A 24,059-nucleotide genomic window follows, 5' to 3' on the forward strand; every position below is an offset into this window, starting at 1 on the left:
CTGTTTCAGGAGTCAGTGGAGTGCCCCTTGCTTCTGATGATTCTTTTGAAACTTCTCCTGTGCTCCCTCGATGTGTTTATGCACATGTAAGACTAACCTCTTGCTCCTAGAAGCCTACTTGACCTTGCACAGACCACTCTCGTGGCACCACTAACCATACATTGCTTGTTCGACTTCCTATATCCCTCCTGGTTGCATTTTGAGCTTTACCCTTCTCGGTATTCCCAGTACCTACACAGTGGCTGATGGATAGTGGGAATTCAGTAACACTTTATTGAATAAATCAGTGACTTTGCATCAATCAAAGGAATCACCCCATTCCTCAATAACTGGGCTTCCCTTACTGGGTTTCTCATTCTATCACCCATAGCTCTCTTCCTTCCACTATAGCAGTATTGGCAAACACAGCATGAATTCTGAGCTCAGCCACTAGAGTGAAAAGTAGAAAGAGAAAAACTATTCATTAAATGTGTCTTTGGCAGAATTATTTTTTCCCCTAGTTGATTACAGAAATGGCTCCAGATAAAGTTATGGAAGCTTCTAATTAAGCCACAAGAGGACTTTCCTACTCTCACAGATGCCTGAGCCTGTGCAATTACAGATGATGGGAGTGGAGGGGTTTCTCCAACGAGACCAAGGAGAGACCCCTCATGCTAACAAGAAGGCAGTTTGGACCCAATGCCATTTCAGGTGGAGCTGCCAGAAAGCTCGCACAGCCACTCACACTTGCCACTCCTCCCACACTTTGTGGCTGGGCTCTAACCATGCTCCTTTGTTCTTTCACTCCTTCTCTCACCCTTCATCCCCTTGCTCTGTTTATTGAGTATCTCTTATGTGCTAGGGGTGTGCTGAGCTCTGGGGAGCCAAAGATAAATACATCCAGCCCCAGAAGAAGCACATGATCCAGTTATAGCTATTTACTTAGATAATTATAATATACCTATAAAGTACTGTGACAGAGATATATACTGAATTCTGTAGAAGGGTCATGGAAAGCTTCCTGGAGGAGGTGACGCCTACATTGTGCCTTCAAGATAAACAGGCATCAGATCAAGAAAGTCTGCTTTACCTTTCCTGAACTAGCCGTGTTCTTTCACAATGGTCCTCAATCCTGGCTGCACATTAGAATCACTGAGAGACCATAAAACTACAGATATTTGCGTCCATCTCAGAATCTCTGAGGGGATAGCCCAGACACTAGAATTTTTAAAATATTTCCCGGGTGATCTTAATGTGCAGCCAGGTTTGCAAATCCCTTCTGGATCACAACTCCTTCTGCGGCAGACGTCATCATCTTTGTCTGGAATCACACACACACACACACACACACACACACACACACACTCTGCAATGTCTGCTTGTGTTTCAGATCTCAGCTCAATGCCCCTCATCTAGGTGGACTTTCCGGAATATATGAGAGGGTGTTTGATAATAACAATGACAAAATGACAACTGATAATTACGAGGCACTTTGGGCTAAGTGCTTTATAGAAATTAATTTGCTTAATCCTCATACCAATCCTATCAGGTAGGTGCTATTATTATTACCCCTTTTTGATGGATGGGGTAACCAAGGCTCCAGGAGGCTAAATAAGTAAGCCCAAGATGACCTAGATAATAATCACATGCGAGCTGACTCGACCCAGGAAGTCAGGCTCCAGAGCCCACCATGCTATGCTGTATCCCATTAATCCCACTACACCATGTGTAGATCTGCTTGGTGGATCCTATCCCACAAAAGAGTGCTTTATGTCTGCTCAACCCACCTACCAATGCAAAAGACAGGTGATATGCCCTGAAAAGTGCAAACTCACAGGATATGCCTGGAGACCCTGGCTTAGAACTCACCTAATACCCCCTCCGTGGGCCATTTTTCCCTTTAGATGCTCACAGGCTTTTTTCATAGCAACGTTCAGCAACAGTTATCCAAGCTCATCTATTCACATGACTCGGGACCAAGAGTGACATGGATGGAAGAAACTTCCAGTCTTTCCAAGAGACCTTTACCCATTCAATGAAACCTGAGGCCTCGGCTTGGGTTTGACAATTACTTTAGGTAACTGTTCTCTACTTGATGCTATTTGGAGACATTTTGCATGTTTGCTTCAGCAAATATTTATCGAACACCAAGTAAGTTTTGGCAGCAGGATACAAATATCAATAGAATTCAATCCATTCCACGCAGGAGCTCATGGCTTATCGGATGGGGGAGAAAACGCCACAAATTGTTTTTTGTCACTGAGCAGTGGCTGGATTAGATGCTGCCCCATTGAACAGAAGAGGTCACTCTGGGAGCTGTCAGGTCCCAGGAAGTCACCTGGTTCCCTGAAAAGCAAGCATTTGGCTTGAGCCTCACAGGATGAGTGGGATTATGTGAAGAATGAAAACCAGGTGAGACGGGAGAGGCAGGCAGAGGCAATAGCCCGGAGAAGGGCACCGGGTGAGAACACTGATTTGCCCCTGAAACGACTGGAATACCATGTGTTGAGGAGGGCTGGGGCAGGCGAGGCAGGCATGCTGTTGATTGACAGGCATCCCTAGCATCAGGCCCTCATCTTGCAGGCGAATGGGATCTGATCGGAGCTTTTACACAGGATAGTGAGAGTTGTCATGTGTTTGGTTTCCATGCTCACTGCAGCCTGCTCTGTGCGGGATGTCATGCAAAACAAAAGATGAATCAGCCAAGGCCCCTGCCACCTAGGAGCTTGCAGTTACAGAAGTCCCTGTAAGCGGAGCAACCCTAGATGTGGACAGGTCCCTCTGGACCCGTGGTCCTCCACATTCAAGGAGACAGGCTCTTGAAAGCAAGCAGGCATTGCTGCCAAGGTCCCGATCCTCAGTAGGCATGCTCTGGAATGCAGCCCGGGGGCCTTGCAGCTGGGGAGGGTCACACTGGGGAAGGGAAGACCCAGCTGAGGAGAATCAGGTTCTGTGCCAGCCTCAGAGCATGGTGGAGGGGGCGAAGGAAGCAGTGAGGTGCCTAGTGGATGTCAACAGGAAGGGTGTTCCCTAGTGGAGTTTCTGAGTTTGGACACTATTCCAAAGGTGGTCCAGGAGTACCAACTGTGCTGTCATCTCTTGGAGACGTGTCAGAAATGCAGAATCTTCTGCCCACCCCGGATCAAATCAGAGCCTGCATTTTAACAAGATCCCAAGGCAATTCACATGCACATTAAAGTTTGAGAAATTCTAAAATTAGAGAGAGAAATGGATGGTACTTAAATGAGTTGTCTCTGGCTGAGCTTTGTGGCTCCCTAGCTATGCTGGGAGGGCTCTAAATAATCAGAGCTCTGAGTCTCCCTCTAGAGTTTGTGCTGAAAAGTAATAGAGCCAGGGACTGTGGCTGGCCGGGGAGGAAGAGACCTCAGTGATCACAGGGGACAGTCACTCTAAAGATTTAGTTCCTTCTGCTAGGAAACAGGGTTAATAAAACCTACATCCTCAGATCAAAGCAAGGATTCAGTGAGAAGGCCTGTAATGTCCTCTTGAACCACCTCAAAAAGATGTTTTCAGGCTTAAATGAAATAATTTAAAAACTCTCTGGCAAGGGGATTGGAAAAAACAATTAAGTAAACAAAACAAGCAAAACCTGGGCTGCCTCCAATGCGTAGCCATTCATTCATGCCTGATAACTTATTTTCAGTATTTCCTGTGGGAGAGCACAGCTCAAGGAAAGACTATAGGACAATTGGGATCTCCCAGAAGTTTATGGGGGCAACTAGGGAAGAATTTTTCTTATGATAAGAAACTCTATCTTGCTGTATTTTTAAAGGAAATTGGCAATTGCTTTCAGGTAGATATCCAGCATGTGTTGGGCCAGGTTGCTATTGCAAAGCACGCGGCTGAGTTTCATGAGAGCCTTTCCTTCTCCTGTGGAGAGCCCACCCCATCCCTCTCCTAATCAGGCTGCACAGCAGGGACCCTCATCATCTGCTCTGACTCACCTTTCCAGCTGAGCCCCCCACAACTGACTTCATCCGCTCCCTGCTGCAGCCATCGAGGGCTCTGAGCACCCCTGGTGCTTCCTCAGGTCCCTTCTCACCCTGGGCTGCCCGTGGCTCTTCCCTCTCTGCTCTCCCCTCTCCGTGGTAACCTCACACAAAGCCTGCCACACCCGCCCCCATGCTCCCACAGCCCCCTCGCTTCCTCTCCCTGGTCTAGCACTGATCCTACTGGCAACTTCTGCCCTATGCGTGAACAAATCTGTTTGGCACTAGGCTGCTAGTCCTGGGAAGGTCTCCGCCATCTGTGTATTCCCAAGAAATAGCAGGGTGGCTGGCACCAAGAGTAGGTGCTTAATAAATGTTTGTATGATTCACGTGGTAGTAAAGATGCATATGCACTGCTCCAGCACGTAGATCTTTTATGTTTACAAATTGTCTGAAATCACTTGAAACAGTTTCCACCCGACCCCCACCACCCCACCCATCCCTGAGATGGGTGCATTCCCAAGCCTTTGTGATTGGCCACTAGGTGGCGATGTCCTGCCTCTAAATGCTCTGCAAGCTGTGAGCGCGCCTCTCCAGGTGTTGCGGAGGGAGCTGTTTCTTCCATTTCAAGCACCGGGCTGCCCTTCAGCAAACCGTGGAGCAGGCTGACGCCCACCCCCGTGCCCCCTTTCCCTCCCTGTCACCCAGCAGCATCCCTGCAGCAGGCAACTAATTTGATTGCTTTGCACCAAATAAAAGCTGGGGCGACACTATCGCCCAAAGTCAGGCGCAGCATCCCTGCAGGTAGGGGCCCTGCACCAAAGGAGGAAGACAACCCATTGGCCCTTCACATGAGATATATCTGATAGATTCATTGGCAGCCTGAGTTCTCACCTGGACCACTTCAGGGTCCAGATGTGTCAATATGGCAGTGGCTCGCAGACAGCCTTGGGTTCAGATCCCCTGTCCAAACTTTAGTGGTCCAGGGACTATACAGAAGCCACCTTCCTCTGTGTCCACTTATGGTAAAATGAATAGGGGATATATCTGTGCATCCCCTTGCACTCGCAGGGCTGCTGTGGGGGCAGTGTCCCATGCATCACAGGTAGGGAGCCAGCATCCAGTACATGGAAGATGGCGTTGTCATTGTTTTTGCTCTAAATGCCATTAACCACTGTTTCTTGCCATGAGATGTACTCTCTTTCCCTCTTTTTTCCACACAGCCTCCAATGAGCTTGTCACCCTCCTTCTTCATGGCTCTCACTGACCTGGGAGGTTAGTCCAAGTTCTATGTCATGTACGGCAAGCAGACCCCTTTGTTGTTAGCCCAGGCTCCACTCAGAGCCTCAGTCACCCCACTGTGCCCCCTTCTGGGAGCCCTGCTCACTGATCCACAAGCACAGCCTTGTACCCTCTGCCTCCAGCCTCCATTGACTGGACTGCCCTTGCACAAAAGGTCAGGATCCATCATTCCCTCATGGCTTGCCTACAACACAGCCTCCTCTCTGGGGTCCATTAGCATCTGCCTCCTCACAGACAGAATTAGCATTAGCAACTCGTCCTCCTGGGGTCCCACAACCACGCACGTATCTGTGTCCACATCTGCAACCCCCACAGCCTGTGAGGTCCATCAGGGGAGGTGGTGGAACTGTGTGCACATACGAGCTCATTTCACCACATAACAGCCCCTTTACACGTGGAAAACCAACGCCTGAGAGGGGAGACGGCCTGCCCAAACAAGAGAGCCAGGAGGGTGCATTCAGAACTGTAGCCCACAGTCCAGCAGAAGCTGACTCTAACCGCTATGTAGGAAAGACAGTAAAGGTGGTGATGAATAGACGCCAACCTGCTTTTCAGCCCAACCTCGTGAATTGTGAAGTGGAAAGCTGACTGTGTGCGTTTTTCTTTCTTTCTTTTTTTTTTTTTGCTAAAACTAAATATTTGATAACTTAAAAATTAAAGCAGTTTCTCCTAGGGATGCTGAGCTGTACCTCCAGCTGGCCCTTTCCTCTGGCCTAGAGCTGGGGCCCTGCCAGGCCAGGAAGGAGAGGCCAGCTCTGCAGAGCAGGCCCTGTGAGCCTGGCACTCAGCAGGGTCCTTTCATGGGCCCTCATTGTTCCTCCAACCATCCTGACATGCAGATGAGGAATCCAAGGCCCTACAAGCTGAGTCAACATCCAGGACCATGCAGTTGATGTGTGGAAGGGCTGGAGAGTGGATCTGAGCCAAGACCAGTGTGGCTCTGAAGCCTGTGGGCCCTTTAGAAAGCAGTGCTGCCTCGGGTGCACTCAGGGGAAGAGCGGAGAGCTGCCCCATGTGGATCCTTATGGCCTGTGGTCTGCTTAGCCATCCATTGGGCGATGCCTTTACTGCATCCAGGCCTAGGGAGTGTCCACTCTCAGGTGTTGGCATCCAGGTCCTTTGCCAGCCTCACTTTTCCCTTACACATTCTAGAAATGGACTCCTGTGTTACTCACGTGTAGCCGGCTACCCTCATTTTATGACGGGCACTGCCTGAATTATCCCCCTCTTCCTTGAGGCTCATGTCAAATGGCTCCTCCACCACAGACCCTTCCCTAACGCCTTCCCTCAGTACCCAGTGCCCGTGTCTGCATTCTGCCCTCTCACAGGCGTCTCTTGTCTGTCCACTATAACAGTGAGTTTTGTTAACTTCATAACGCAGTCTAAGGCTGGGAGTTGCAACCCTGGCTGCATATTATATTCATCTGGGGAGCTTTTTTTTCTTATTATTTTCTACCAGTTTTATTAAGATATAATCAACATACAATATTGTATACATTTAAGGTATACAACATAACGATTTGATTTGTGTATATATTGCAAAATGATCACCAGAATAAGATTAGCTAACACGGCTATCACCTCACATAGTTACAATTATTTTTCTTGTGATGGGAACTTTCGAGATTTTCTCTCAGTAACTTTCAAACATGCAATACAGTGCTGTTCACTATAGTCAACCGTGCTGTACGTTAGATCCCCAGAACTTACTCATCTGAGAACTGGAAGGCTGTACCTTTGACTACCTTCACCCATTTCCCCCACCCCCACCTCCCATCTCTTGTAAACACCAATCTGATCTCTGTATCTATGAATTTGGGTTTTATTTGATTCCACATATAAGTGAGATTATACAATATTTGTCTTTCTCTGTCTGATGTATCTCACTTAGCATAACGCCCTCAAGGTCCATCTGTGTTGTTGCAAATGGCAGAATTTCCTTCTTTTTTATGGCTGGATAATATTCCATTGTGTGTGTGTGTATCCGTGTATATGTACCACAATTTCTTTATCCATTCATCGATCAATGGACACTCAGGTTGTTCCCATATCTTAGCTATTTTAACAACGCTTCAATGCACATGGAGTGCAGATATCTTTTCGAGATAGTGATTTCGTTTCCTTCAGATACCTATTCAGAAATGGAATTGCTGGATCTTATGGCAGTTCTATTTTTAATTTTTTTGTGGAACCTCCATACTGTGGCTGTACTACCATAGTGGCTGCACCAATTTACATTCCTACCTACAGTGCACAAGGGTTCTCTTTTCTCCATCCTCACCAGCACTTGTTATCTCTTGTCTTTTTGATGATCACCATTCTCCAACAGGTCTGAGGTGATATCTTACTGTGGTTTTGATTTATCTGGGGAGTTTTTAATGAAAATACACATATCTGAGCTCCACTCCCAGATATTCCGTCTCAATCAACTTCAATGGGACCTAGGCAAAGGCGTATTTTTAAAGTTCCAAATGTGTTTCTACTGCGCAGCCAGGGTTGAGAAACACTAGTTGAAAAGATGGAGATGTCAGTTTGCAATAAGACAGCCTCTTGAGTCCTGCTTCTGCCATTGATTAGCTGTGTCACCCACTTGAGCTACCATGCTCCCTTTCTCCTCAATCTGCCTCTTGTTATAGAAGAATAGTAGTACCCACCCAGGCCATCCAAGGCAATGGGGTGCAAGAGTGTTTCAGAGACTGTAAATAACACTAACACTAACGTGCATTTGCCATGTATTTATTAAGCACATAGTCTTAATACACACTTGATGGATTTTTGGCAGATGCCATCATCATCATCATTGTCATTGTTGAAGCTAGCCCCCTGCCATGTCTGAGGCCATCTGAGCACGGGAGCTAGGTTTCTATCACCCTCCATGAGAAGCACATAGTGGGCTTTCAGTAAATGTTTGTTAAATGGGTGGGAAATGGACAAATGAATAAATGCGGTATGAGCTCAGGGACACAGAAACCTTTTAACGTGCTTAGTTTTTCCAAAATATCTAGCACAGAACTAGACACACAGTAGAAGTCTAAAAGATGCTTAGTGATTTAGGGTAGTGGGAAATAAGATTATTTCTTCAGTTCAAGATCTAAAGTGAAATTACAAGTCCTATCTTTTGTGTCTGATTTCTATAGCAAGAAAGCAATTACGTTTGTCCTGTGTAACCACCGCCATTCAGACCCGAGGAGTCGGTTCTCTAATTACCTGTAGCTCCGAGCACAGCTGAGAAAGCGTTTCTTCAACAGCAAGGGACTCTAGGAAGAATAAAAGTGCAATTGAATGGACACACACTGAAATGCAGCCGTTGCTAATTGTACGAAAGAAGCATTGGTTTCAAGTTGGCATTAAAGTCACACAAAGAAACACAACTCCTGAGGACTCTCTTTCTATCCCTTCTAACTCCCTAAAGGGGTTGTATTTATAAAGAAAGAGGATAAACCTGACTTGGAGCCATGTGACTTCACACTTGACAAAGGTCAACATCGTCTCATGGGTGCATTTCTGAGAAAGAGTAGATCCCCACATTCATACAGCACGTTGAGTGGTTCAAAGTGATTCCACATTCTTTGGTGCTTTTGTGGGTACACGTACACACACACACACACACTTGTGTACGACACATATGGGAAAGGATTTGTATCTTCATCATATGGATGAATGATCGTAAGTCCAGGGAAGTGGACTGGTAGAGCTGAGCCGGCTGCTCCACCACCTCTGATGTTAATGATCCTCACAACCTTCCATGCCACCCACAGAGGAGCCTGCGGTCCTGTTGTCTCAGCAGCAGGAGCCTGGTGCTCCTCAGCCATTTGTGATTTATTGTTCACAGTTTTGCCTGTGCTTGAACTCTTCCCTAGTCCCATTATGCATGGTCCATGGTTTGCACTTGGCCATGGCATGGGTTCTAATGAAAGCTTTTTTGCCCAAGTGAGTGGAAGCAATCCCTCTGTGCCTTAGAATCCTTGTTGAGAGTCTGATGGGCACACACCTATCCACTCAGCAGCTCTACTCAGGTCTGTGAACCCCGCCCAGGGATAATGGACTTTTGTCATATTGATCACAGCTGTGTCCTTAGTGTCTGACACATAGTAGATCTCAGTAAATACATGCTACTGAGTAAATGAACAAATAAACAGTTCCTTTGGGTAAAAAGAAGTAAAGCAAGAAGCCAACTGCTACTGTACAATCTCCACTTTTCCTTCGAGCTCTGTAAACTGGCTCTGATTCTGTGCATGTCTTTATCGCAGGCATAACATTTGAATCTGAAAAAAAATTCAACTCCACGGATGTGTGATTCAAAGAGTAGCGCCTGAGCCCAGGGCCTGTCTGGGGTGTTAGAGCTGATAAAGCTAGATGGTAAGATGGCAGCAGAATTCAGTTCATCAAACAACAACGCTGCACCTCCTCCTTCAGCCTACATTCCAGGCACTGTGTATGGGGGATGTGAGGGAGCTCTACTCTCAAGGACCCCAAGTCTAGTGGGGAAGAGAAATATGCAAAAGAATCATTGTGATGTGGTGTGTTCAGTGCAATAATGGGTAGTGTACAAGGCCATAATACCACCAAAGCCATGACTATCTCAGCAGGTGAGGTCTAGGGGTACAGGGAGGGAAGTTGAGGTAGTCAGAAGTGTTCTATTATTAACCTTGAATACCAGGCTAAGGACTTGGCCTCCATTCTAGGGGCAAAGGGGCCTCATTAGAGGACTTTGAGGAGAACTACGATGCATCACTCACTATAAATGAGTGTGACATGATATAAAGGACCCTGCCCTGGGGAGTCACTGCAGGATTTCTGTGCTCCTGAAATGGTTCTGCCACACATTGCTGTGTGACCCTAAGTCACCTCTCTGAGCTTTGGTTCCACCATCTGTCAAATCATGAAAGACTGAGGCCCACTGATCTCCATGATGTCCGAAGACATACAAGGAGCAATATATCCACAGAAAACCAAATATGATGGCTACTAAGACGTTTCTATAATCATCCAAATTAAAAAATATATATGTAGTTCTTTCTTAATATTGTTTTACACTCTTGTAAGTTGCAAGTCTGTAACTACAGCCTAATTAAGAAAAGACTATAAACAAGCATTTTCCCTCAGAAAACAACTTAACTTTATGCACAATAGCACCAGGTGTGTAGTAGGTGTTCAATAAATGCTTGGTGGAGGGGTGAACGCCTGAATGAATATACCTTGATGTGCTCATGTTTTTTCTTCCTGTATTTGCACATCCAAGACTGTCTCCTGCTAGAACGATGCAGAGTACAGAAAAACCTACCTGCAATGGCTGGCTACTGTGACACTTGCAAAAGCATGTGGACTTTTCTCAAGCTCTACTCCAAAAGGGGAAGGCCGGCTGCTGGGATGAGGTTTTCCCCCTGCCTGGCCCCTTACCCAGCTCCATGTGTGGCAGCTCTGGGATGTCCTTCATGATGACCAGGAAGTAGGCATGGAGTCCCCGGTAGGCGTGTAAGAGCAGGAAGCACAGCTCCCGGTGCCACTTGTAAGCATGCTGCATGCAGTTCTCGGAGGGCACGTAGAAGCTCCCCTGCAGGAGAAACGGAAACGAAAGCTGAGTGAAATTAGAATGACTATTGCACACTGCCTCGTCCTGAAAAAAACTGGGAAAGAGTTCAAGATTCCAAGAAAAGAGAGAGCGTGAGTCTTCCCTAGACCTCTGTGCGAGAAAACCAATGAAATCTGCCAAGCCTCTGTCTTATCATGTTCAAATTAACATAACAATGAGAATAATGATGATAATAAATGATGATGAAGGAGGTGATAATGGCACTGACCTCACAGGTCTGTGACAACTGATTGGTACCCACTTACAAGCCTTTCCCTTCCCACTATAAGAAGAGGCCAAGGGGACAGACAGAGGTGGCCTCCTTTTCACAGGGAGATAAGGAATTTAGAAAGACCCTCCTAGTAGGTGGCGGAATAGTATATAGTGCTGAAGCAGAGAAAAATGCATTGTTGTAAAATCGGGAGATGTCGTGCAGTTAAAAAATCAATGTTGACAGTGCATTTTGTAAGAGGCTCTGAATGTGAGCATGCAGTGTCAGGATGTCTGTCCCTTATATTTTGTTTGTAGCTGTAGGACACATTAAACTGGTAGAATTGCACAAATATGGTTTGTCTGATGAGGAAAAGATACCTAAGTCCCCAATTTACTTGGAGATCTAGACATGATGAAAAAAGAAGGAACAGGACAGTTCTGACTTTGCAAACTCAAAAGAGAAGGACGTCTTGGGACAAATTTCGAAAGGGATTTAATGTGAGAACAGAGAAAGGAATCCCATGTGGAGGGGCCTGGGCAGCAGAAAAAGGGAAGTACTGAGCCGTGTGCTGGAGAATTCCATGGACATCCATCCACTGCTCACCTGGCAGTGAGGGAAGGAAGTAAGTAACTCTTCATGATCCCATGCTGCTTTGTCTGTCCTACTGGAAGAAACTCCAGATGGAGTGTTGGTGGAATTCCATTCTCTTGGCTTTTGTGAGTTGACTTGTGCAGCTGGTGATGTGGAAGCCTCCTGCCTCGTCTGGTCCCCTTTGTCTTTGCCACCATCTAGAGGGCTGAGTTGGTCAGTGGGGGCAGGGTGGGTCTGATAAGGATTAATATCCATCTGCACTTCATCTGCACTCCCAAAGGTTCCATGAAGGCAGACAATGATGGATGTAATTATAATTAATCACTGCATCATGATGATTGAGTCATGTGTGGCACAAGAAGCTACCAATTAGAAAACCTGGATGGGAGTCTAAGGTTTGCTGTCACCTAGCTTTGAGATGGTCTTAGGTCAGATTCCTAGGAAAGAGAACCAAGACAGAAAGATGCCTTCAAGTCATGAGATGTGCTCTCAGGAGCAACACTGTGGGAGAGTAGGATAGGGCAGAGGGAAGAGTTGTATTGCACTGTCATGCAGTCAGAACAGAAACCTTAGTTCATCCTGTGGGGATCTCTGGACATGCAGAGCTGTCTCACGTTAGAGTAGGAGCTGGTCTTTGTACCCATGCTATGACCAGTACTGGATGTGGGTTACCCTTGGGGAGGAGGTATGACCTTGTTCAGCAGTTCTCTCAGACAGGACAATCTCCATAAAAGGACTTGGCCAATTGCTGTTGGCCATTAACATCCTTGGTAGTGTGAGGAATAAGCTATTCAAGCCTGAAGATGGGATCTGGTCAATGTACCACTAGATCAACTGGAGAGACCCTCAGTAGCTCTCTCCATTCCTGAGGGCCTGAAATAAAACCTGGCTTTGCATTACAAGGTCATCAGGTCCCTTCTGATTTGAACTTAAGAGCAGCATTCAACAAGGTTTGGAATCAAAAGACTTCTCCATTTCATAAGTAGAAAATTTAGTCAGCTAGAACATCTGTATTCATCAAGCACTCAGGATAATAATCCATATATTCCTATTTCTCATCTTTCCTATTATGTTAAGATGAGAAGTCAGTACAGTTATAGAAAGACTAGCAGAGCTTATGCATAGCAGGGCGTGTGTGTCAGACTCCCCAGGTCTATGGAGCAAGAAGAAATCCACTGTTTAGGAAGCATCTAGATATTCCCATCATATTTCATCTCATTTATCTTATATGGTGCTTCAAGGAGCACCATATAAGGCAGATACTCTAATTACAATTTTCAAAATAGAATAGAGATATGGTAAAAATCTCAATATTACCAAAAGAAACAATATAAAGCATCTCATTCCCCAGAGTCCAATAATTTCTTGTAGATCCTTCTGGAAGACTTCCAAATGCATAGGTGCATATATGTATGTATATGAACTTATATATGTATGTGTGTCCCGATAACATTCACAGACACACTCCCAAATTAGCAAATGCTCTGGACATTTCTGTTCCTTGCTTGTATCACTTACTATGCCTTGAAGTTGTTTCTGATTAGATCAAATAATAAGTAATAGGAATTCTGACTCCCATTTCATAGATCAAAACATCGGCTTCAAGAATCTAAAGAGTTCTACAAGGTGGCTCTGCTTTGCCCGCACCAGAAACGAGTCTTGAGTTCAGGTGCTAAGTGGAGGCAGTCCTTTCTCAGTATGCCACACGTGCCTCTAGAAACCGTGCCCGGCAGAGGACAGATGCTCGACTAGGTCTGCTTGCCGTGGCTGAGGCATTAATTTAAGTCCTGCGGTGCCTCCGTTAGCTGTGACTAAGCAGAAATAAAAGCAGACAGGGGATTAACAAGGGCATCAGATCCAGGAACTATGAGTGCCCAGTCTGTTTGCTTCAAGCGGCTCTAAACCTTGCATTTTCTGGTCCTTCCTCCTGCTCACAATTGCATCTTCTTATCACCAAGGCCTCCTTTTGAAAATGCTTCAGGATCCATTAAAGAGGGCAAGAATCTATGAAGTCTGTTATTAAGTTTGATTTTGAAAACTAGACCCCAATATCACATGAATGTTTCAAGACAGACACAAAGAAAATGTTGGAGAATCTTCATGGGCTGATTCAATAGGATTACTGAGATAATAAGAACTCAAAATGCTCACTGAGAGAGAAACTGAAAAAACATATGGCTGGAGATTATTATAAACAAAACAAGACAAACTTGTTCTCCATAAATTACCCAACAGCATGACTTTTAGAAAGTGAGTGACATGCCGCAGAAAATCCCATCAGCTGGCCCTCTAGGCCTGCAGAGCAAGCATGGAAGAGCCAGTGTACCACCATCGGAAATGCGTGAAGTGGGTTGAAAAGCCTTGCACAATCTCCGCAGCACAAAAAAGAACATTTTAGCACCCCCTTTTTCAACAGTCTGGAAAGGACACCCTAAATAATACAACAGGATTCACACAGGTCAAGCAGAACATTAGGCTGTGTGTGAGTTCACAGTGGAAGGCTCCTGGCCAGGGCCCGTCCCACAACAGCTACATCATTTGTAGAGGGGAGAGTCATGACATGGCCTTTTAGGGTTTCTGTGAAGGATGAAACAAGGCTATTCAAGGAAAATGCATATTTAGTGATATCCCAGTGTAATGTCAGTGTGTACTAAAAGGAACATGTTTTTTTTGAGGAAGATTAGCCCTGAGCTAACACCTCCGCCTATTCTCCTCTTTTTCTGCTGAAGAAGACTGGCTCTGAGCTAACATCCATGCCCATCTTCTTCTACTTTATATGTGGGACACCTGCCACAGCATGGCTTGTTAAGTGGTGCATAGGTCAGCACCCAAGATCCAAACGGGAGAACCCTAGGGGGAAGTGGAGCCCATGAACCTAATGGCTATGCCACTGGGCCAGCCACAAAAGGAACTTCTTTTAATCAGGACACATCCATTGATGGCCCCCAGGAACATGTTTATGGATTATGTGGCTCAAACATCAACGGCGATCCACTTAGAAACCTAAAAACAGATTTTAACGTAATTGAAGTCTTTGGGAGCTTTGCAGAGACGTGATTCGGTTGGAACACAGTACCTTGCTCATGAATCGACCGTTCACTATCAGGGTCACTGAGCTAGTCCCTTAACACCAGAAGCGTCAGTTTCCTAACGTGGAAAGTGGGGACAATAATAAAGTCAGAGTGCTTAGCAGAGTGCCTGGTTTATTTTAAGCACTTATTAAAGTTAGTTAGAGAGTTGTGCTTTTTACTTCATTGATTACCTGACAGAGATAGCGAAACTTGCTATCAAATTCCACCTTTATATAACTACCTCTCATGTCCACATCTCTAAATCTAACTCCTGCCCTGGGCTCTAGATCTCTAGAGATTCCAAACTGCTGATGGGATAGCTTGCCTGTTGTCCCAAACGCATCTTAAAAGGAACTTATCACTGTCCCCCTTACCTGATCCTTCTCTTCCCTCTGGTCTTCATTGTGGACCCACTTTGCCCAACACCCAAGAAAGCCATTGAGTTCTCCTAGCCCACAGACTTCTCTCACACCTCAGGAATCTCATAAAGTTTTGAGGGTTCTACCTCTAAAACGTTCTTGCTCCCGTCCTAGTTCAACTCATTGATATTATTCAATCGAATTATTGAAACAACCTTGTAATGACCCACTGCTCTGGTCTTACCTTCCATCTGTGGCACAGAGTATGGAAGTTGATTTATAGCATTACTCACTGTCTAAAAGATCAAGATCCAATTCCTTAGCATGGCATTCAAGGCCTTAAGCCCTGGGCACATTTTCAGGGTCTCTGCTGCCTCCTGTTTCACTCCAGAGCTTTAGCTGATTTTCTCCTTTGAAAGGCCTGTCGCTTTGCTGCCTGAAACTCACCACCAAGACTCAGGTCAATGTCACCTCCTCTGTGAAGCATCCCCAACCACTCCCTCCTCTCAGGTCCCTTGAACATTCCTCATTAGACCACAATTATTTCTGTATATCTCTCTCTCTCCAAACCTCCCTGAACTCTGTGAGGGGAGAAACAGTGTGTTGTCTTTGAACTTGAAACACCTAGAACATAGAAATTCAATGAACACAAAGACAACGAATGGATGAAGGAAGGAACGAATGAATTGTAGCACAGGTCTCTACAGGTCTGGACAACATAGACTTGATGAACACAGGCCTGGATTTAAGGTCAAACTTATCCTTGTCTCCCATTCTTCAGAATGGTGGGACTTCACACAATTTTGGGATTTGGATGTGGATTTGCTAGATTACCACAATAATCATGCTATAGATATTTACATCCTACATAAATACACTTATTTATACTTTATATGAAATATGTACACACTCCAATTTTTATTTTGCGTGTGGTAAGCACTGATAACTTTTAATTCAAACATGTCCATAAAAGCAAAACATATCAGTATATCTTTTGTGTTACAATTATGGGAGGACACATAAATTGAACTAACTTTTAATATTCTGGATATTTATTTGAAAAAAAAGTACAAGCTGTATCAGACCTCAAAATCTAGAATTCTATAAATAGCTGCTGTTCATCATATGCCTACTGTGTGCCTGATACTATGTTTTTGGTCCCTGGATTCCAATTCTTGGTGATTCAGTGAGATTTTATTATTATCCCGTGTTTAACAATAAGAAAATAATAATAATAACCACAGTATTAATGAACAGCTGGCATTTATTATTTGACCTTATTAAATGTCAGGCACTGTTTAAGTGCTATACACATATGAATCATTTAATTCTCATGCTAACCCTATGAAACAAGTATGATTATTTATGCCCATTTTATAGACTGGGAAACTGAACCCCACAGTGGTAATTAACTTGCCACAGGTCTCATGGCAAGCAAGTAGTGGATCAACAATTCAGACACAATCTGGCACTGGAAGCCACACACTCTGTGTCTTAATGCTGGGTTAACTCTTTGAACTAAGCTTCAGAAAGTATCACACCTCCAGGAAGTAAGAGAGCTAAGCTTCTGACTCAGGTTAGGGCCCAGGTTTTTGACAAGAAATTAGGTCTATAAACCACAAAGTGAATCGAAACCCCTTTGTGCTAGCCTTAGCTTTGCCACAAACTCGCTGTGATCCAGGAAAATAATTTTAACTTTCTGGCCGTTTAATTACCTTGTCAGTAACAAATTGTTGCTATCTTAGTCAGCAGTTCCCAAATTTTGTTCCCCAACACACTGGATTATGGTGACCGACCAGCTGTGAGTTGAACTATAAGTATCTCTTACCAAAACCAGTTAAAATATAGAAATCACAAATGATTTCATATTAACACAACTTGATTCAAAGTTGTCTGTGTTGTCCGCTTACTGACATCTCACAGAGTTTACTAGAGCAGGAAGAAAAGTGGGAGCTGTCAGGCTTGGACCAAGGGGTCGGGGGTGGGTGGGGGAGGGACTGACACTCCAAGTCTAGGTCATATTCCCACCCACGCCTCTGCTCTAGTCTAAGTGTATGGGCATGCTGCTCTGCACCTGTATAAGGCGCCACATCAAAGGATCCTGCAAGCAACTGTTGAGCGATCACAGACAAATCTATGCAGCTCCAGCTATGTAGGAAGTAAACTTGGTTTTGTGTTTCTCTTATTCTATGAGTTTATTGCACGCCCATCTCCCCTCCTGGAAATCAGGGGCAGAATATTATTCATCTTTTGCTCCCAGCTATTTTCACATAGTGGGCAATCCATTCATGTGATTGACTAAAGTGACAGTTAGAAAAGATGAAGGGTAGTGAAGCTAGAGAGCTGCCTTCAGCTCACTAAGGGGGCTATCACATGGGAGCTTCTTACAGAAAGCCCCAGTGAATGGAGCTAGAACCAATCAAAAGTTCTAGGAAGGCACATGTTATGGGTGAGAACACTACTTTTCTACGGTTGATGTGTTTTCAACGTGGAGGGACACCATTAGCATAATACTCCTGGCTCCCCTTGGCCATTTATTGGGCAAATGGTGAGTTTTGGAGAGGAAACTGGGCTTTTCCCTATCCTCTTTTCCTGGGAGCAAGTACTCCCTCAAGGGCTTTCATCTCCATCATTGTCCACGATGGGGTAAGACTGGTAGAGGAGGCGGTCTGCAAAGGAGGCCTACATCTGTCTAGCACTGCAATTTCTGGGTAGGTAAGTAGTTATTTCTAGAGTTCAATATCTGGGAGCTCCCTTGATGAAACACATACACCAAATGATCTCATAACTCAGTTTGATCTCCAATTTGTCTTATTATTTTGTTTTATTATCCAATTGGTTCAGCACTCAGTTGGGGAGAAGAAGATATTTTCACTCAGCCCCCTTCACACTCAACTGCAGATTTGATTTCCTTTGATGGTGAGGTCACTGGCATTAATGCTGCCCTACTGTGGCAGACTGCCTCAGAAGTGTCACATTACCTGGGGTGCTCAGGACCAGAAAGAGTAAACAAGAAGAGCTGGCCAGTGTTGGGTGGAGGGTCAGAATAGACTAGTGGATTTCAGTGAGTATTTTGAAAAGTCATGGGGGTGCCACAAGCAGCAAGAGAGAGGCATTTTGGAAGAGGTTCCCACTCCACCTGAGCCTTTCTTTCACAGCAGATTTATGTGAAGGGTTCTGCATAGGAATTCCTTTAAAAACAAATTCCTTGGTTAAGAAAAATAAAGTTTAAAGATCACTGGAATAAACTAATGACCCTTGAGGGTTCAGCTGTTCTATTGTGGTCCAGAAGACAAGTACAAATTGTGTAGCTGAAAAATCAAATCTCAACAATCCTTTTTGGTCATTGTTTTCATTCCTGATTCTTAAACACTGTTTTATTTCATCCGTGTTTATAAGCCTGTTTTAAACAGGAATTTTTAAAAGATAGGTTTTTTTTTATTCAGTTTGCTCTAAAATCACTGCAGGGTAAATTTTTTTTATTTTTTTACTTTCATTTTGTGTGGCAAAGCAACAGAAATTCCACAAATTTCCAGTGCCCTTGGAATGACAGGAATGGCCTTGGGTCAAGGGGTCAAGTCCAGCCTTTGCCACTCACCAACTCTAGCACCTTGGACAGGGACTTAACTGCCCTCATTGGGCAAGCGTGAAGATAAAGGGGGATAATTATTTGCCTTCCATAAAGCACAACAAACACGCAGTCTATTAGTCTTATGATTACTGTTGGTACGAATTCCATTTGAATCCTTTCACTGATGTACTTAAGTGATGGCATTTTCTTTAGTAAATTGGTAAATCCCTACATCACCAAGAGATCTTGACCTATTTAGAACTTTAAAAAGTAATAACTTGTTAGTACTTAGATAAGTTAATATATTGACTCTGAGTAATTCATAACCATCTTCTAAGTTACCTTAATGCCTATGACGCATTTTGGCTGAATGTATATATTGTTGCTATTGATCTATTTGACTTCAGAGAACTATATTTTCATATTAGAAGTACTATTTTTGGGAGTCTTATTGGGTTTCTTTATATACTTCAGCAAGTGAGTGGAGTCAGTCCAATTTTGTTTGTCATCATAATCTTAATTGTTCTATATTTGGTGCTTCCTGTATATCCATCACTGTGCTAAACATTTGAGCTCCAGAGATTAACATACACTGTCCCCACCTGGAGTAAAATATACTCAAGTTGGAGGAAGTAGGAACACAAACACATAATTGCAATGAAATGTGTTAAGTGTCATACTAGGAGAATCTTGGATGCTGTGAATTAGTGATGGAGTACACACAATGATTAGGAGGGGTATTGAGGGCTTCCTAGAAGAGGTGAGGCTTCAGTTGGATCTTGAAAGGTTAGGCAGGTGGGGAGGGATTAAGGGAGGGCATGGAAAGCACAGGAATCATCATAAACAAAGACACAGAGTGAAAAAAAATGAACAAAGAACAGGGAAATATCATCACCGGTATACTGCTAAGGTAAATGAGTCCGGGAGAGAAAAGCAGGAGATGATGCTAGACCGACTGGCTGGAATCCAGCTATGGAAGGTTGGGCATATCATGCTGATCAAGAATCAATTCCCAGGGTTTTCTGGGTAGAAAAGCAGAAATGCGCAACCAGAAATGTGCAAAATGTGTACTAGTGTGCCCGTCAAGGGGAGATGGGTAAGTATGTGTCGAGGCTCTCCTCTATGATCTTGGCTTATCACTAGTAGTCATTTCTCATCCTCCAAGCTTCAGGGAAGTTGAAATCATGTTGTAAATTTACAAAAGTGGAATGGGCTCAGAGAGGTTAAGCAAATGGCTCTTGGTCCCATAATTACTGAGACAAGTCCAGGATTCTAAAACAGCATAGCCTTGCTCTGTTATCCCACAGGGTGCTGTTTTGAATTCACCAGAATCAGTCTTATCAACTGAGGGCAAGAAAGTGAGAACAGGGATAATGAAAACAGCAGGAGTAAGGTGGAATTGCCATTAGATATACTGGACTAATTATGCAGTGTGTGAAGGGTCAAGTGATTATCACTCCTATCCCCAAGAGGCCAGTTCCAAGATCACAAACTCAGACATATCTGCAGAATGAGTGAGCTGTCAGTCTCAGAGCCTTGGGACATTGTGACCATTGTAACTGTTTCTACTTGGGAAAATGGAAAGGTTCACTATAGTGTCTTAAAGATGTAAAATGCTATGCTTTTGTGATTTTAATTATGAAAGATATTAAATTCCTTCAACTGACTCTGGGGCAGGCAGAGTCAGCGTCTGTAGTTACTGTCCTATTGTGCGTTCTGAAGTCTCTTGTGTGAATTTGGTCCTTGTCTCTCCCCCTAGAACTCCTACTGGACTTTCTATACGGTTCATTCTGAAGGGAACCTAGAAAGTAGACCCAAGCACACCAACATTGGAAATAGATTATATTTTCTGATACATATACAAACATACAAACGCCCATGTGGCTCCTCACAAATTTCCTTATCTGAGACTCACAGAGCACCCAGAATCATGCTCAAGTGTGAAGTGGGGGACCGGGAGTGACTGTAGGTCTCAAAGACAGACAATTGGTACAGGGCATGGCTATGACTTAAATAAGATATGCCTAATCTCAGAACTCACATTCCTAACACCCACTGCCAATTCTGGTCTCCCCATAGAAGATGCTCTATGAACATCAGTTCTCTCTTGTCCCATCCAGAAAACAGATCAGCCTGTTCTGAGAGATTATTAAGGCAATTGGGAAGCTATTGCATCAATATTGTCATATTAGAATGATAGTTCTATATGAAACCAGCTCAGAGTATGTCTAGTTTATATTGGAACAATCATAGCAATTTTAGAAAACAAAATAAGAGTATTTGCATAATAAATCAATTTCCTTAGAGCTTTTAAATTAACTCTACAAACACATGTCATTATTAGCCTCATTCTACCGATGAAGAGACTGAGTAGTGGATCTCTCAGACATAGTGTCAGGAATTGAGAGTTTCCTACAAAAACTATTTATCAAAATTAATAGACCAAAAATAATCTAAATACATTTTAAGTAAAATTTGGATTATGTCGATGACCGTGTTGCAATCAAATATTGCTCTGCAATTTCGGGAGTTGCGTTCACCTTAGGATTAAAGATGAATTTGTTAAATAAATGACCACCAAGGTGATAGAATTGATATTGCATTGCAACATTTCTTAATTGAGGCTAGGACATTTGACCTGTTTTCAATGCTGGTCTGCATGTATTATCTGCTTGCTATTTGGCAGTACTCTGTTGAAAATGATGGGCACCCTCTACGTGGCACACAGCCCATCATGTATTTGCGATAATTTATTGCCTCACCTATAAAACAGCAATAATAGCAGCCATTACCTCCAAGGAAAATGGTGCGGAGCAAGTAAGATAGGTCATGGAAACAAGGTTCTTTGAAGGATATCTGGTGGAGGTGAGCACCTGACAAAGAACAGACATTGTTATTATAGGAAAAGAAACAGGCATAGAAGCCAGCGTGCAGGTGTGGGAGGAGAGATGACAAAGTTGAAAGTGCAAAGAGAGGACAGGTTAGAGGGCCCAGCAGGTAGAGTGATGATGCTGGTCATCATGCTGGTGACCATACTGTAAACATGCTGCCTCCCTTTTCTCTGAGCTACAGATATTGAGGCAAAGACAGTGGACCCAGAACCATTTCCCTGTGGTTTTCCAAGACAGGTGCCCCTCTGGCCTTTTGCTTATCAGCATTGTAGACAGAGCCCTCAAATTATACAAAGAGGCCATTTCACAACTGTGTCTATTAACAAAGACTCTGCAGACAGTAGATTCTTTAATTAAAGTGACTGGAGTGAATGCATCATTCCACTGTAGAAAATACTTAACACTCCACATTGGAAAATGCTGAATCTATCTACTGAAACATTTATAGCTTTGGCACTTTTGTTTTCTAGAATTTTACTTCCATTTGTTCTTCATTAAAAGCAATTCCCCAAACTGTGTGCAACGTTCAGCAATTTTGTTGGCAGTTGGTAAATTGGATTCTTAATATTTAATCTAATTGAAAACAACATTACACAACTCAAACTGAACAAGCAATTTAGTTGTCAGATCATCAAAAAACCCCAAACACCTTTCTGATGAATGTCTTTATTTTTACAGTCTAGCTTGAAGAAAGGCTCTGGTTTAAAGAAAAAAATTATCATTCTCCAATTCAATCAGATGTATACATGATTCTTAAAAATTACCAAATAGTCGCTATGTGTGATATTTTAAAAACATGAGAGACCATGTGTTGAGTGAAATGAGCATGCTCTCCATTGCCAGGGTCAACCTGGATTCAAATACTGGCTTTGCAAATAGTAAAGTTGTCAGGGTTCCTCCACTCCCCATGTGAAAATACTGAATCTATCTATTAAAAACAGTTTTGGAATGAGACACCACCTACCATATAAGATTGTTGATGGGATTAAATTATATAATAAATCAAATGCCTGGTAGATATTAAGTGTATCATATGGTCACTCCATAAATAGTAGCTACCATTAATAAAGTAATAATAATTATCATTATTATAGTTAATTCTATTGTTTTTATTAATACCATTATAGTGTTAATAGAATATCTTCTCATCTTTTTCCTCCTAATTTGATTATATCCATGAGTTACAGGAGACAGGCAGATAGAGCAATGGGAGACTGGTTACAGTGGTTATGTTATGTGCATTGTTTTCGATTTGATGGAATCTCTTTTTGTTTTACTTGATGTCCTTGATTCTTTATGACTTTGTTCTCTGATCTGGCAGAAACATCTTTTGGGGATAGGGTTTTAGTTTGTTGAGGATCAAACATTGAAGAAGTTTATCTCCCTTGTAAACTGCTGTTTGTGGATTTAAGCAAGACAAGGGTTGATACAAGAGGTAAAAAGAAATGAGAGTGGACTGGAGGCTGTATAAAGGAGAGAAGGTCTGATGAACTTATTTAAGAGTAGAGAGAAAACAACAACTCCTCTGGGCTAGAATCCACTTAAAGGTCAGGACAAGTAGGCAGCACAAAGAACAGGAGGGGTTAATGGATATGAGCACGTTGGCAGTCCTGGAGATTTGTGGCTGGAAGTCAGCTCTCAACTTGACTCACAGTCACCTTACATGTGGGCCCCATGGCTTCCTCATTGAAGCTTCCTACTCCAGAGACCAAGGTTTGGCCACTCTCCCTGCAGTTTCTCCTTGCTGTGACTTTAATTGCCCCAATACCATCCTACTCTGTCCCCAAAAGCAGTCTCGCAAGCTAATCTGCCTGCTTCTATACTCTATACCTGCATCTTCCCAAATCCCTGTCACAAATGGTTTTGATAGCCCCATGCTGTTTCTCAACTGAGATCCTAGTAAATGAGTTATTCTCTTCTTGAGAACTGCTCTGTCATTTCCCTGACTCAAATGCTACTTTTAGTAGTACTTCTATGCCAAGGCAAGATGAACTTCTTTCAAGAAGAGTTTGGGGATGTTTTCTACCCTAATTATGGTGATTATTATCACAAACAGCCATATTTTAGAACTAATCAGAATATACATACATAAAATGGTGCCCAAGCCACTCATGTATACATTTATTCAAGAATAATTTATTTAGCGTTGTTTTGGGGCTAGGCACTAAGCAGGGTGCTATTAGGAACTGGAAAAAAACATTATTGGTACATGATTTCTGGATTCGAGACGCTTGTAGTCTAGCATTTGAGGCAGTACATAGATGAATGATTTCAGTACAGCCTGGTATCTGCTGTGATAAATTTATACACGAGTACTACTGCAGCGCAGAGAGGCATCTGCACCATTCTTGGTCCACTCAAGAATTGCATGTAAGAAATGACCCTATTATTTAAAAGAAATAGATAAATAAAGGAGGAAGAAAATTCCAGGAGCATATGTGAAAGCATATGTAAAGGAAAATATTTTGCAAGAGTAAAAAATAAAATCGATATGATTTTAGTATAGTACGTGTATGGGGATAAAATTGAAGATGAGTTTAGATGTAGAGGCATGAGGCA

The 24,059-nt window shown here is 43.5% G+C and overlaps 1 protein-coding gene across 8 annotated transcripts in view; it reads right to left on the bottom strand.

The window, feature by feature from the left end:
- The window catches only part of FAM135B (family with sequence similarity 135 member B), a 284,079-nt gene that overhangs the window by 32,695 nt on the left and 227,325 nt on the right, over window positions 1-24,059 (bottom strand). For all 8 annotated transcript variants that reach the window (XR_002810524.2, XR_011421465.1, XM_001499583.5 and 5 more), the window contains 2 exons: window positions 10,632-10,785; window positions 8,439-8,488 (listed from right to left, as the gene is read on the bottom strand). Coding sequence is in view for 6 of the 8 variants with exons in the window: in XM_001499583.5 (XP_001499633.1) it covers window positions 8,439-8,488; window positions 10,632-10,785 (204 nt within the window). In the remaining 2 variants the exon portion in view is untranslated. The remainder of the gene's footprint in view (window positions 1-8,438; window positions 8,489-10,631; window positions 10,786-24,059) is intronic.

This window comes from Equus caballus, chromosome 9 (genome assembly GCF_041296265.1).
Source record: "Equus caballus isolate H_3958 breed thoroughbred chromosome 9, TB-T2T, whole genome shotgun sequence".
NCBI classification, from domain to species: Eukaryota; Metazoa; Chordata; class Mammalia; order Perissodactyla; family Equidae; genus Equus; species Equus caballus.